Source organism: Nuphar pumila, chromosome 5, assembly GCF_984573655.1.
Source record: "Nuphar pumila chromosome 5, dmNupPumi1.hap1.1, whole genome shotgun sequence".
Lineage (NCBI taxonomy): Eukaryota > Viridiplantae > Streptophyta > Magnoliopsida > Nymphaeales > Nymphaeaceae > Nuphar > Nuphar pumila.
In genome coordinates this window covers 113,765,552-113,779,446 of record NC_143253.1, presented here as the reverse complement: position 1 = coordinate 113,779,446, position 13,895 = coordinate 113,765,552, and the positions used below count along the sequence as shown (strand labels likewise).

Below are 13,895 nucleotides of genomic sequence, written 5' to 3'. Positions count from 1 at the left end.
AACAACATTCTGTGTGGGGTCTGCATTCTGTTGTTGTGGGGCTCATGGAATGCTGTCATGTTATTGGCCTGTGTCACATGATCAGACACTTAAAGCAAGCCCTGGAACTCGCTCACAAAATCCAAAAGATACTGCAAGGTCGCGTTCAGCCGACATCTTGTAATTTCTAATATCATGTTTGGTTTTGAGTTAGCTTGTAATTATAGAAAAAAATGATAGCCGCCTACCACTTTTTAGCCTAGTCACCACTGAATAGGTGTTTCTGGATTTTTTGTCGCAAATCTAACCCTGCAGATGTGTTTGGCATGGTTGATTTTCTAAGGAATGATACTTGGATTATGTTTTTCAATAAAAAATATGATTTTTTAATCATTGAATATTTTTGAAAATTGTAGTTGGTCGATTTTAAAATCTTATAAAATCCTACTTATGTGTCGGAATCGAACGATCCAAGAAATGATTCGTATAAAATCAAGCATGTAGATCACATCTGTATGGTCAGATTTTAGAAACAATAGAAAAACCCTTCTAAAGACGAATAAGCTGGGGTAAGCTAAAAAAGTGGTAGGCAGCTATCACCTACTGTAATTACATGGTATTTTGTCACTGTCATGGTTAGTAACTTACAAAACAAAATTCTCAATTTCCATACAGTGTAACATGAACCAAATTACCCACAAGGCCTCCGCGCATATGGTCGGAGGTACTTGTGAATGTCATCAAGTGCTGGGACATCATGACTTCGATACCCATGAGTATATGTGGTTCGTTGCGACGAGTCACTGGGTTTTAAAACTATGTATATAATATGATCCAATCAGACCAATGACCTGGCCTTCCCTGGTTTTTAAAGTTTGCATGTAAATGAGTTTCATTCAAGTCACATCCGGATCCAAGAAACCTAAACTGGGTCTAGGTAAGGTTCACTGTGGTTCTGACACTACCAACTAAATGTGTCAAACCCACTGGGACAGGTCCATCTATCATGCCTAACAAGCAGAGATCCTTAATTTCCTGCCCTAGCTTGAATTGTGTTTTTATCCACATGATTTTTGTTTTAATTTGTGAAATTTCAATACATTGTATACCGTTGATTTCCAAAAAAATGTTTTCTATTGAACAGATAATGTAAATCATATATGCAGTGTAGGATCTACTAAAAGAAAGATTAAAAAATAAACAATATAGTGTTCCCAACTAAATAATATGCACATTCAACTATAAATTATTGTTTTTAAAGTTTTGTAGTAATTAATTATAAATAAATAAATCTCTTTCTTTTCTTTGTTAATCAAGTTGGTCCACAAAACCCTTATTTTTGCTTTTTAGTACTAGTTTCTTCTTCATAAGCTATGGCATGGTTAGTGTCACGGGCTTAGAAGCGATAAAGGTGAAAAACATGGCGGTCCGGAACACTGAGATACCTTTGTCATGAGACTGAAGATAGGTATAATCCTTGGTAGATAAGGGGGGTCTGGGATTTTATGTCAATAAACTTGGTTGGAATGGCAAATTTTTTCTCAGGTTATCATAAGGATGTCAATGTGTCAGATGTTACCCGATATCCGACCCCGAATCTGAATCTGGTTACTCGGATTCGGAAGCCAAATCTGGATCTGATTAAAAATTGGATTTGGACCACCGAGGTGGTATCCCATGTGGTAAGCGGGGGGTCCTCTGCCAAGCTGAAGGCCCAAGTTCGAATCCCTATGCCACATGGGGCTTAAGAGATATATAACTGGTAGGGGTCTGCCTAACCCCAGCTTGCCTATAAAAAAAAAATGGATTCGAGTTCAGTATTGAGTTTTACATTGAAACTCGACCAGAATCCGATTAAAAACCAAATCCAACTAAAACCCAAACCTTATTAAGTTCAAATATTGGGTTTTAAGCTAGTCGGATAAGGATTCGATTTTAACTTTTTCATCTCTAAATCTAATTAAGTAAGATCGGATTCAGTCGGATTCGGTAATGTCTAGATCCGACCCATTGGCATCCCTAGGTTATCTATAAAGAAAAAAGAAAAAAAGATAGAAACTATCCATTGTCACAACCCAGTATCTCAACTTTAGCACACTCCTTAGGAATCTGACTATTTAAGGAAAATAGAAAATTTTAGAAACTTCAACTTTTTCTCTCGAAAAGAAAAGGTAAGGTAAGGTGTAGGTTGAGTCAACTTGGATACAATCTAGGCTTGCTATTTTGTTAAACCCTTTCCTCTTCCCTTTTTTTTCTTTTTTATTTCATGAACTTATATATAATATAAGGAAATAAGAAAACCAGCACCAATTTTGGGTGAACTTCGGACCCCACCAATCGGACCCACTAAAGCATATCCTGCCATCCAGTAAGGGCCCATTCGGATCCTACCTATCCATTGTGGTCAAAGTTCAATACGTTGACAGCCTCACTGATAGGTCCAAAAACGGATAAGTTCAATTACTCACCCAAACCATGATTACACCAGTGTCCCTATCAAAATATGTGTAGGATATGGATGTATGATGTAGGACCCAGCTGGATATGGATATAAAATTCTTAAAAATACTATCAGAAACCAAACAAAATCCGGATCCAATTGAGTTTAACTTACGTATATATCTGTACAATAGTACTTACGTATGCTCCAAAATAGATCAGGTAGGGGGATACAAAATATAATATGTTGGACACAGACTTAATCGGTATGGATATGAAACAGGACAGGAGGGTGCCACCAAACTGTTCCTACACCAACTTTTTCTTGGAATTTGGATGACTGTTGATGCAAACCAAGCATAAACCGATCCATATCCGATCCGTTTTCACTTGGTACCAATGAGGTGTACTTGGATTTATGGGTAGCCAACGTAAAATTCTTGAGAAAGTGAACTGTCAAACTCTATAACTGCGTAGAAAGTGAAATGTTGGGCTCTGCTCATCTGGCAGGCACAACCTGTAAATGTCACCAAATTGTCAGGACATCACAAGTTCGAAGTGCACGGATGGCATCCCTTGCTGCAAGGTCGAAGCTGGGTGTACACTCCGGCGGGCAGGGGGGACCTCAAGCATTTTACCAACCGAAGGCCAGCCAATGTGTTGTCGGTGATGATGGAGGATTTTTCCCATGGACTATAAAAAAAATGTCATATGGCTTATGACACAAAGATAAAGGTACGACCCGATGCATATCATGTTCGTGATTTTTTTTTTTTTTTAAATAAGACACGCAGATGTGAAGTTTTTTAATTTTTAATTAATAAAAAATAATTTTGATATGTTAATAAATAAACAAGTAATATTATAAAAAAGATAACCAAATTTATTGAAATTTTGGATGAAGAAAGCGTAATAATTAAATCTTTTTGAATCCAGATATTCATCAGATTCAGATGTAAAATCCTAAGTTGAATCCAAATCCAATTATTAATCAGATTTAATTTCTGTTGCCGAATGGACTAATCATAGTCAGATTCAGTTTCAATGTTGGTTAACATCACATCCCTTGGCGGATCCATAAGAGGGCAGGAAAGTGCTTTCATAAGAAAGGATGCCACTCGATTTTCATAGGAAAAGAAAGACTTTACATTTAATGAGTGAGCCCCACTACCTCTTTTTTTCAAGAAATCTTTGTTTGGCACGCTGTAAAAAAGAGACCTTCCAAACGCACTCTTACCTTCAGTTTGAAAGTTGGGAACAGGAGAGAGTTTATGCATTTAAAAAAGTAAAACTACCAAATATAAACCTAAATCCTCAAGTCCCATCCCAGCTACCAGATACCAAACAGAGTCTTAGTAGAATTGAACTTTAGGGATGTCGGTGGATCAGATTTTACTGGATATCTGACCCCGTTTATTTGGATTTGGTAAGCTAAAACGGTATCCTATTATAATCAGATGCAGATATGATTTTGATTTTTTGACACAGAATGCGACAAATATCTGGATTTGATGGATATTTGAATCTAATTACATGAAAAAAAATGGATTCGGAATGAGCTTTTCACCATTCAAACTTGGATCTGTTTAGCCAACATCCGATTAATAGAATATGGTATTGGCCACATCAGATCTGAATCCGAACCGTTTACATCCAGCTCCACGAAACCCTATAGATTCTCTTTACGATCACAAAATTGGCTTCAAGTTCTACTTAGGGGTATCCCAAACTGATAGGATCTTTCATAAGAAAAATCATACTCAGATCCGATAAAGATTATATATACCAGACTTGGGAAAATAATATTTTTCAAGCTTTTTTACATTGAAAATTTACAAATCTTAATGGAAACTCAGGTTGGATATGGGTTTGATATAAAAATTTCATAAACCATACCTGACCCGTTTAATAATCGGACATCAATGGTCTGACCCAAATAGTTAACCGAACTTACTCCTTTGTTACCAAACCCTGAATCTATCGGATTTAGTACAAGTTGGGATCGAGTCATACCCTATCCGTTGACACCTCTAGTTCTACTGAGTCAGATTTTCATAAATTTTTTGTTTTCTTGAATCTACCCATATAGATGTGATCTACATGCTTGGTTTTATAAGAATCCGTTCTTGAATCATCTGATAAATTTTCTTGAAACTTTAAAATAAAAAACTCATAATCTTGGTAAATATTTATACATTAAAAATCACATTTTTTCATAAAAAATATACAAACAAATGGTTGATTCCTAGCAAATTCACCATGCTAAGCACATACAAATGGTTGGATTTAAAAAAAAAAATGTTAAAAACGCCCATATTTTCTAGTTCTCATATTCTAGATATTACTCCAACTCCAATGTAAGTCATTTTAAAAAGAAAGAGGGCCATAATGAGAGCCACATCCTTGCACCAAACCCACAAAAGCCTATTCTCTACATAATTTGCTTTGAGTGGCATACTAGTAATTAACGCCGAAAGGGTGGGTCTTGTGGCAGAGGGCCTCCCATCTTTTCCACGAGTCCTTTTTGTTTTCCCGATTCCACTGAAACGAGGGAGATGACGTGGACAGGGGAGCATTCGGCATTCCTACGTGGTAGTTTCGGAGGTCGTCACCGTCAGCCACGTCATTGATTTAACGGAGACGGAGAAAGGACGCGTCCCCTCTCATCGGCTCCTCAGTGAGAGAACGTTTCGTCTGCTCTTCGGGCTCTTTCTTTTCCTTTGTTCCAAGTTTCTCTCTCTCTCTCTCTCTCTCTCTCTCTCTCTATATATATCTGTGCTGAGGAAAGGAGGGAGAGAACGTTTTGTGTCTCTTCAGACTTTTCTTTCTATTCTCTGGCTGTTTTTTTATCCTCTCTCTCTCTGTCTCTCTCTCTCTCTCTGATGATCGATGGCGTCCGGGGTGGAGTCGCCGGAGAAGGGGAGGCTGTCGGGGATCGCGTTCGACGTGGTGGCGGGAGACTCACCGGCATCGCCTCCGGCGGTGCCGGAGAGGGTGCGGCGTCGGCTAGCTGAGTCGCCGGAGAGTAAGGCCAAGTGGCCCACCAGCCTCGAGGAGATCCAGGCCAAGCTCAGAGAGGCTGACCTCCGACGCCAGGTGCTTCGGATTCTTCAATCCTGAGGATGGAATTCGTTACCTTTCCGTTAATTTTTTTTATTGTTTTCTGTATACCTATTTCGGTTTCTTTTTTCGGGTACTCTTTTGTTTCCTTAGTTTGGTGAGAATTGTGTCTTTTTGTTTTCGATATAGAGACTTCAATTGGATTTGTAACTTTCGTTCTGTGTTTGCGTGGAGTTTTGGTTCTTGTCCTTGTGTGGGTTCTTGATTTTTTTCCTTTTCTTTTTTATTCATGGGTGTTCTAGGATGTCGAATTCAGCGGAGATTTTTTTGAGTCTGATGATTTTTCTTGATACCCAAATGGGTTTTCTTCATGTTGTGTTGCTGTTTTTTATTTGGTTCTGAATTGTCAATTTTGAGTTTTTCCAAATATTGGTTTTCGTTAGATTTCTTGATATGCCGAACGGATTTTCTTAGCTTTTTAAGTTTTTTAATCGTATTTTGGTTCAAAATTGTTGCTTTCTTTGTACACAATTGGGTTGTCTCGATACTGAATTACGACGATCTGGGTTGTTTTTCTTGAACGTTTACTCTTTATATCGGCGACTTTTGGGTGGGACGCGTTTCTTGTTGCTTGATCCTTGTGGGTTTTTCAGAAGAATTTGGTTTTTGTGGGATGATGGACTGGAAAAGAGTAGGATTGCTTTGACTGATTTCTTTTGAACGGGATCGTTTTTGTTGGGCAGCAATTCCATGAGTGGTTGTCAAGCAAGGCGAGGCCGAAACCAAGAAGTCCGACGTGGTCGCCTCAGGACGAAGATCTAGCACAGCGGCTCGAAGCGAAGCTTTATGCAGCTGAGCAGAAGAGGTGCACTGTTGCTGCTTTTCTGCAGTGGTTTAACAGTTGGTTGCATCTTTCACGGTTTTATGTCTAGTTTATTAATTTTCCACTCTGAATTTTCTCTCATGCACAAATATGTAATTTTTATTACTTTCTTCAATTGTCTTTTTTTTCTTTGATATTGAATCAGATATAGTACATGGTTCTAAATTTGAATTTTCAGCTTATATTGTTCTATTGAATTCTTTTATGTCATCTTGTTTTTTGGGAATAATTTGGCAGTTTTGAGTAATTTTATTTAGCCTTGTTTGTGTATTGTTCTGTCGTTTACACTGTTTATTTTTTTTGTTATTGCTTTGAAACAAAATCTTTTATATCTTTTAAGAGATTAATTGATATTCTTTCTTGGGAACAACACTTAAAGTGAATATCATTTGAAGAATATGAAGCACGAGACAAAGCCAAAGGAATTAGCGATTACTTTGATGAGTTTTCTAAGGTGGTGCTCATGATATAACGATGCTTTCATGCATATGGCTTATTCTAGACTTGCATTCAATAGACATCGTTGTTCTCAAATAACATATAGTGCTTGTTTAACTGAAGTTCTGGATGAGGACTTGCATGAAGCAAAAGATAAACAAGATTCTTTTGTGCATGAGAAGAAATGAAAAGAAAGGGAGAGAGCTTCAATACTAGGAGTTGGTTGGCGATCCCGTTACCCTTGAAATATCATAAACTGTTAATGCTGAATTTGAAATTTATTTTATTGGGAAAATAATTTAATTTTTATGTGAACAGAGCAGATTTTTGTGTAGGATCTCCATTGCTTGGTTTAAAATTTTAACTTATCATTTAAATAAAATAAAAGTATTGTTTAACATTTTAGGAGAAAAGTACCATAAATGTGAAAACTGACAATTACAAAAAGGAAGATTGGGGGAAAAAATTAGAGCCAACCAGTTTTGCTGTCATGGCAAAACTGGTAAGAGTTAAGTTCATGGGTTTGAATCTGCAAGTATATCCGAAACATGGGGATTCCATTTAAGTTGGTTTCTTCCAATGTAGAAAGCTGAATAACACCAATTCAAAGCAGTAATGGGATAAAATTTGGAGCAGGTGAAGGCCAATAAGACTTGATATTGTTATTAAATAGATTTAATGAATAATGAAGAAATACCATGTAGATGGGAAAGGGCCGATGATCATGATAACGAAGCATAACAGGCACATGTGGAAGCTTCATATTTACCTTTTATCCATTTAAAATCTACATTTTTATATTTTCTTTCTTGTTTCACAATTGAGTTTGCTTCTTCACCATTTTGTGTATTAATAGGAAAGCAGGAAGACAGAGATGAGCAAGAAGTTTCTTTTTTTATTCTTTTTCCTTTTAGCTCGCTTTTTTTTGTGGTCAAAAGGATTGTTCGTAATTGATTCAGAGGTTTTGAAGATGCTAACAATAACAATATATATGATGTAAAACCAAAATGGCTTATGATAAAACTCACTTATCTAATGCCTATTGTAATAAGTTCTTTCTTCTTTTCACTGAACTTGATGGAATGGACCTTTCGGTCTTGATAATCTTTATATCTCTTATTTTTATGCTCTGGAGACAGGTTGGGCATGTTAGCTCAGGCTCAAATGCGCTTGGCAAGGTTGGATGAACTGCGGCAAGCTGCTAAGACTGGTGTACAGTTGCGCTATGAAAAGGAACGTGAAGAGCTAGGCTCAAAAGTTGAATCTCGAGTGCAACAAGCGGAGATGAACCGTATGCTACTTCTTGAAGCAGACAAGCAAAGAAGAGCTGCTGCTCAGGAGAGAATGGCTCAGTCTCTGTTGGAGAGGATGCTTAATCAGGACAGGTACAAAGAACGTATTCATGCAGCAATATGTCAAAAGCGTGCTGCTGCGGAAAAGAAACGCTTGGGCTTGATAGAAGCAGAGAAGACCCGTGCACAGGCTACTTTTATGCAGGCACGAAGGGTTGGAAAATCAGTGTACCATCAGCGTGAGATTGAAAGAAGGAAGTTGAAAGACAAGCTGGAAGATCGCCTTCAAAGAGTACGTGCAGCATATTTGTTGCTTTATTCAATGTATTTTGGAACTTGTTTTATTTTAGTTTTAGTTTTTTTGGCAAAACCTATTATGGTATATCTGCAGGCAAGGAGACAGAGAGCAGAATACTTGAGGCATAGAGGTAGTCCTCAAAGTTCTACTCGTACAAATTGGCTTGACATGTACAAAAATGGAGATTTTCTGTCTAGAAAGTTAGCAAGGTATGATTCAACCTATTCAAACCTGATGTAATTTTCTTCTACCATGCAGAAGATTCAGAAATCAAATTAGTGGCAGTGATGGTTTGTTTCTCTAGAGATGTGCGCATGTACACGAGTGCACACACACACAATCTTCTAGATGCCAAAATTTAGAATATTGGTAATTTAGAGCTTGTTGGAATCTGCTTGGATCAAGTTTGGGTGTGTGGTGGTCATGCTTTTCCCCTGCTTTTACTGGATTAAATTCGTGTTGGTCTCGGACTTCATCAGGTCAATTGGCATGGATATGGGCAACCTGGCAAATACAGAGGAGATGCATGTATTCATGAAAAGCTTCAGTTTCATGTCCACCATTTATCCCATTGTAAGACACAATGTGTGTCTAAAACATCAAGTCAGTGTGAACTGGCATGGAGATGTGCTACTCGTTTTCTGGCATCAGACTCCATAGAGTCTCGTGCAAATTTCCTGAGTTTTTGGGCTGCCTGAGCATGAGACTCTTGACTTTTCACTGAAATGATGTTTTGGTTATCTGTTTCTCTCTCTTTATACATGGAATACTTGTTTCTGATCCATGTGAAGTTGGTAACATGTTTAGGTGCTGGAAGCAGTTCTTAAGATCGAGAAGAACCACCTTTGCTTTGGCCAAAGCATGCCTGGCACTAGACATCAATAAGAAGTCTGTGGGGTTGATGCCTTTTGAGCAGCTTGCAGCCCGAATAGAGTCAACTCACACCCTTCAGACCGTTAAGGCTTTACTGGACCGTTTTGAGAGCCGCTTTATGCTTTCACAGGCTAGCCGATTAAATTCAACAGATATTGGTCATCTTCTGAAGCGCCTGGTAAGTCCAAGAAGGAAGAGTACTTCTAACAGTGCCAGCAAAACCAGAAGGGTGAAGAAGGCATCCGGTAAGGCTCCTAGTAGAGAGCAAGGCAGCCCAGAAGTTACTAAGATGCTGAGATATCCAGTTCGAGTTGTTCTATGTGCCTATATGATTTTGGGTCATCCAGAGGCAGTCTTCAGTGGGCAGGGAGAGCGTGAAGTTGCACTAGCTGAGGCAGCAACAAACTTTATTCGGGAGCTTGAATCTCTAATCAAGATTATTATAGATGGTCCTAGAAGCATCTCTGCATCTGTGAGGAACTCAACTCCAACCGAAGTGGTTGATGACCAGAGTCAAGATTTGTCTTCTTTGCCACATGAACGATCATTCAGGTCCCAGTTGGCAGCTTTTGATGAAACATGGTGCTCTTATCTTTATAGATTTGTGGTGTGGAAGGTAAAGGATGCTCGGTCGCTTGAGGATGATTTGGTTAGAGCAGCTTGCCAACTTGAGCTGTCAATGATGCAGACATGCAAGTTAACATCTAATGGGGACATGGCTGATCTTACTCATGATATGAAAGCTGTTAAGAAGCAGGTAAGCTTTCATTCATTTTTCCTTCATGTCTCATCTAAATCATGTTTTTTATTCAATGATGATGTTGATGATGATGATGATGATGATGATGATGATGATGATGGCAATGCTGATGGTTCTTTGATTTTGGTAACTGTTAGGTGTTAGAAGATCAGATACTCTTGCGTGATAAGGTGCAGCATCTAAGTGGTGCACCAGGAATTCAGCGAATGGAGAGTGCTCTCTCAGATGTACGCACCAGTTTCTTTGAAGCTAGAGAGAAAGGCAGCCCTTTGGTTTCCCCCTTTATGCAGGTTTCATCTTCTCCTTCCAAGTCCTCTGGTATGCATTCTCTGCCATCTGATTATAGTAAATCAGATGAACCTGGCGTAAAGCATAGACGTGTGGTCCGTGCTCTTTTTAAAGCCTCTCAGACCTCTGAAACAGAATCAGTATCCTCACATAAGGTGGGTAGTCAATTGGTCAATCAAATCTGTGAGAAGGCACCAACTGAGAATGAAATACTTGTGAATGAGATCATCCATGCAAGAGGCCAGGCATTCATTGATAGCCTAAAGAACACTGACAAAGCTCAAACAGCCGTACAGGTCGGTAATTGTGAAGTTATGAATGAAACAAGAATAATTCAGTTTCAGAAAAAAAGGAATGAAATAAGAATATTAGCAAGGGCTAGTGGTTTGTGGTATTATAATAGGCCACGACATCACTCAATTTGTCTATCTTTTGTTTTTCTGTAGAAACGAATTAAAGCTATGATGGAGAAGGTTTTCTGGGATGACATTAAGAACTCCTTGAAACAAGATGGGAGAAATTATGGTCGAATAGTTGAATTAGTAAAGGAGGTTAGGGATGAACTCTGTGCTATTGCTCCTCATAGTTGGAGGGAAGAACTTGTTGAAGCCATAGATTTAGATGTCTTCTCACAGGTTAATATTCTAATACTGATGTACTCTTTTTTACATTTTAGTTAGAGTGGATCATTGATATTCTATATTGTGTTTCTCAGGTGCTTCGATCGGGAACAAATGACTTGACATATCTTGGAAGGATCCTTGAGTATGTTCTCATCAATCTGCAGAAACTTTCAGCTCCAGCAAAAGAAAATGATATGAAAATAGCCCACAAGAATTTATTGAATGAATTGGCTGAGATTGCCAAGGGAAAAAGTGAATCAGACAGTTCCTTTGTCCTTGCAACAGTGAAGGGTCTGCGCTTTGTTTTGGAACAAATACAGGTACTTTGAAATTTGAGGTTGCTTTGTATGGTCATCCATTTTAGGTGAAATTAAAGAAGGGCCGACTTTCCTTCCTTTTTGCCTGGAATTTCAGATGCTTAAACAGGAAATTAGCTTGTCAAGGATACAACTGATGGAACCGATAATCCGTGGGACAAATGGTTTGGAGTATCTTCAGAAGGCGTTCCAGGATCGCTATGGACCACCCATGGAAGCATTGAATTCCTTGGGATTGACATTGCGGTGGCTTACTTCAATCCGTGCTAGTGCTGAACAAGAGTGGAACAACCATATTTCGTGTATGTCTTCACTGCAGATTGGCCATGTTGGCCTACCTCCAGCAACATCACTTCGTGCGGGTGGCAGCAGTACCCAGGCTGTGTCTAATGGGAAGTTGCCTCTTGTGCAAGTGACAGCTTCATCAGGTATACATGATGCCTTACCTAAGTCAGGGGATTTGATATAATCTGTTGTTTCTTTAGAAGTTCTGAAGCATGTATGGTTTGTCTATGCATGTGGATTGCACTGTACCAGAACTTGAATGCACTGGAGATAGAGTTGATGTGTTAGTCAGACTTGGATTGATTCAACTGGTTAGTGGCTTTGAAGGAATCAGCGAGGGTATGCTTCCAGAGTCTCTTAAGCTCAACAGTGCAAGGCTTAGGACAGTTCAGAGCAAGTTGCAGAAGATCATTGTCATCTGCACAAGGTCTCTCTCTCTCTCTCTCTGAGTAACTTGATTGTCCTAACCAGTTTGGGAACAGAATAATACTTTATTTTGTGGAGAACGTATACTCAATCAGGAATTTATTATGTCTAGATATGTTTTTAAAGAATTTTAAAAATTGATGGCTCATATTATCACCAAAATTTACTATAAAATATGAGGTGCTTTTCATTGAAATAATTTGATCATGATCTTTTCTTTTTCTTGAGCAAGCCACAATCAATGCCTGTAAGTTCAGATTGAGCAAAAAACATCTGAAATTATGACCTTTTTAACAGGTCCATTTACGAGTTGTCTAGGATGGACCAGTTACTATTCATATATAAGATTGACATCAGGTTCTTGAGGTGTCAATAGACAAACTGCGACTGCAAACGTGCAATTATGTAGGTGTTAACATGCCATATTGAGACTAATGTTAGCAAAATGATTTCTTGAGCCAGTTGTATCTTTGACAGAATGAGTCTTGGTAGATGGCTGCTGTCATCATGAAATCTAGTGGAAGTTTCTTCCTAGAATTACCTACACCTTTTTGTTAATTCAAATCATATCTCTGAATTCAATTGGCAGCATGAAATGATGAATGCTTAAAGTTTGTCTTTGTTTCTATCACCTCTTAGCAAGATTTAAGCTCTTACAGTGTATGCAGTGTCTAAAACCATTTTCTCCCATTATCGTTTCATTTATATGCAGCTTATTGGTTCTTCGGCAAGCTCTCTTGTGTGAAAATCCTGTTCCTAGCAGTACATGCATAGAAAGCGCAGTGTCTGGTTCCTACAAGCGACTCTCCGATCTTCTGGAGCAGGAGGATGGTGGCATCTTGGAAATTGCAGAGTCTCTTGAGGCATCATGCTTTGAATATGTTGGCAATGATAGCAAGATAGCAGTAAGGAAGGAGGTGATGATCAATATGTTGGGAAAAAGCTTACAAGCTAGAGATGCCGTCTTCTCCAAGGTCATGGGGGTGGTTCACTCTGCACTAAAAGTGCTTGTGCTTTCCGGTAACAGTGCTAAAGGGAAGACGGCAGCAGAGGCAGCACTTTGTCGTGTGGGTGCACCTGATCTTACTGACTCTTTAGTGGATGTAGCAGAGGTCTTGGCAACAATAGCTGTGGTCAGCAGATCTGTGCATGGGCCTTGGTATGCATGCATGGCTAATTAAAAAAGTTAGCTCTAGGCTTTCACAAGAGTAAAGGTTTGCCTTGTCCAGTGGTGGTGTTTCTTTGTGTAAAGAAGAAAATTGGTCAAAAATAGGATGAAGTGCAAGAATATAAAGTATGGGTAGTGCCTTAGTGGTGTGTGGATATCTGATTATTTGTAAATTATAATGTAGACAGGACCACCACCTCAATAAAGTTTCTATTTCTATATTTTCCTTCTCCTTTTCTGCATCTTATGCACATGGTTATGGAAAAATTGGCTAGACCACTGCTTTAAAAATGGATGTCCATTACAACATATCCGTGTTAAAAAGTTGAGGAATATTTTGGTGGTAAATAAGGACCCCACTAAATTCTACTTGATGAATGGGCCAACCTAGGAAGAATCTTCTTGGTAGTAGCCAGTTAATAATGCTCATGATTTTGATAAGACTTTTTTCTTTGTTTGGATGTCACAAAGCATTGCCTAACAATCTTTGTTGCATCAGACCTACTAGTGTTCAGGGGCCCTGGGCCCTAGAACACGCAAATCAGCCAGGGGCACATCTTCCCAATGATGGTGCATTGTGACCAGCTTGAAGCTCGCCCGTCTTAGAGAAGAATTGAAGCGGTTAGCTCTGGCGATTGAGTGATTGATGGGTCGACTGCCTTGGAAGTGAAGGGGCCATTTCAGAAACCGTTTAGCATCAAAGGGGACAGTTTGGCATAACATGTGTGTACAAACGCAACCAAGCACATCCATATACAAAGATGCT

At 38.8% G+C, this 13,895-nt stretch overlaps 1 protein-coding gene across 3 annotated transcripts; it reads left to right on the top strand.

The window, feature by feature from the left end:
- The first annotated feature begins 5,071 nt into the window (after positions 1 to 5,071).
- On the top strand, positions 5,072 to 13,350 carry LOC149838205 (uncharacterized). 3 transcript variants are annotated; one of them, XM_090006444.1, is made up of 11 exons: positions 5,072 to 5,514; positions 6,222 to 6,343; positions 7,939 to 8,383; positions 8,483 to 8,598; positions 9,197 to 10,019; positions 10,160 to 10,606; positions 10,757 to 10,945; positions 11,026 to 11,253; positions 11,348 to 11,678; positions 11,788 to 11,962; positions 12,674 to 13,350. In XM_090006444.1, the coding sequence occupies exons 1-11, from the start codon at positions 5,308 to 5,310 to the stop codon at positions 13,140 to 13,142; spliced, it is 3,552 nt and encodes a 1,183-aa protein (XP_089862570.1). In that variant the 5' UTR covers positions 5,072 to 5,307; the 3' UTR covers positions 13,143 to 13,350. The 3 variants fall into 3 exon arrangements, with proteins under 3 accessions (XP_089862570.1, XP_089862569.1, XP_089862571.1); XM_090006443.1 differs by having other exon boundaries at positions 5,133 to 5,514; positions 7,939 to 8,598; XM_090006445.1 differs by lacking the exon at positions 11,788 to 11,962 and having other exon boundaries at positions 5,133 to 5,514; positions 7,939 to 8,598; positions 12,674 to 12,903.
- Positions 13,351 to 13,895: the final 545 nt, after the last annotated feature.

Coding starts and splice junctions, on each gene's coding strand:
- LOC149838205 (XM_090006443.1), top strand. CDS start 5,308: ATGGCGTCCGGGGTGGAGTCGCCGGAGAAGGGGAGGCTGTCGGGGATC. Junction 10,946..11,025: donor ATTTAGATGTCTTCTCACAG/GTTAATATTCTA, acceptor TGTGTTTCTCAG/GTGCTTCGATCGGGAACAAA. Junction 11,679..11,787: donor GCAAGTGACAGCTTCATCAG/GTATACATGATG, acceptor GCACTGTACCAG/AACTTGAATGCACTGGAGAT.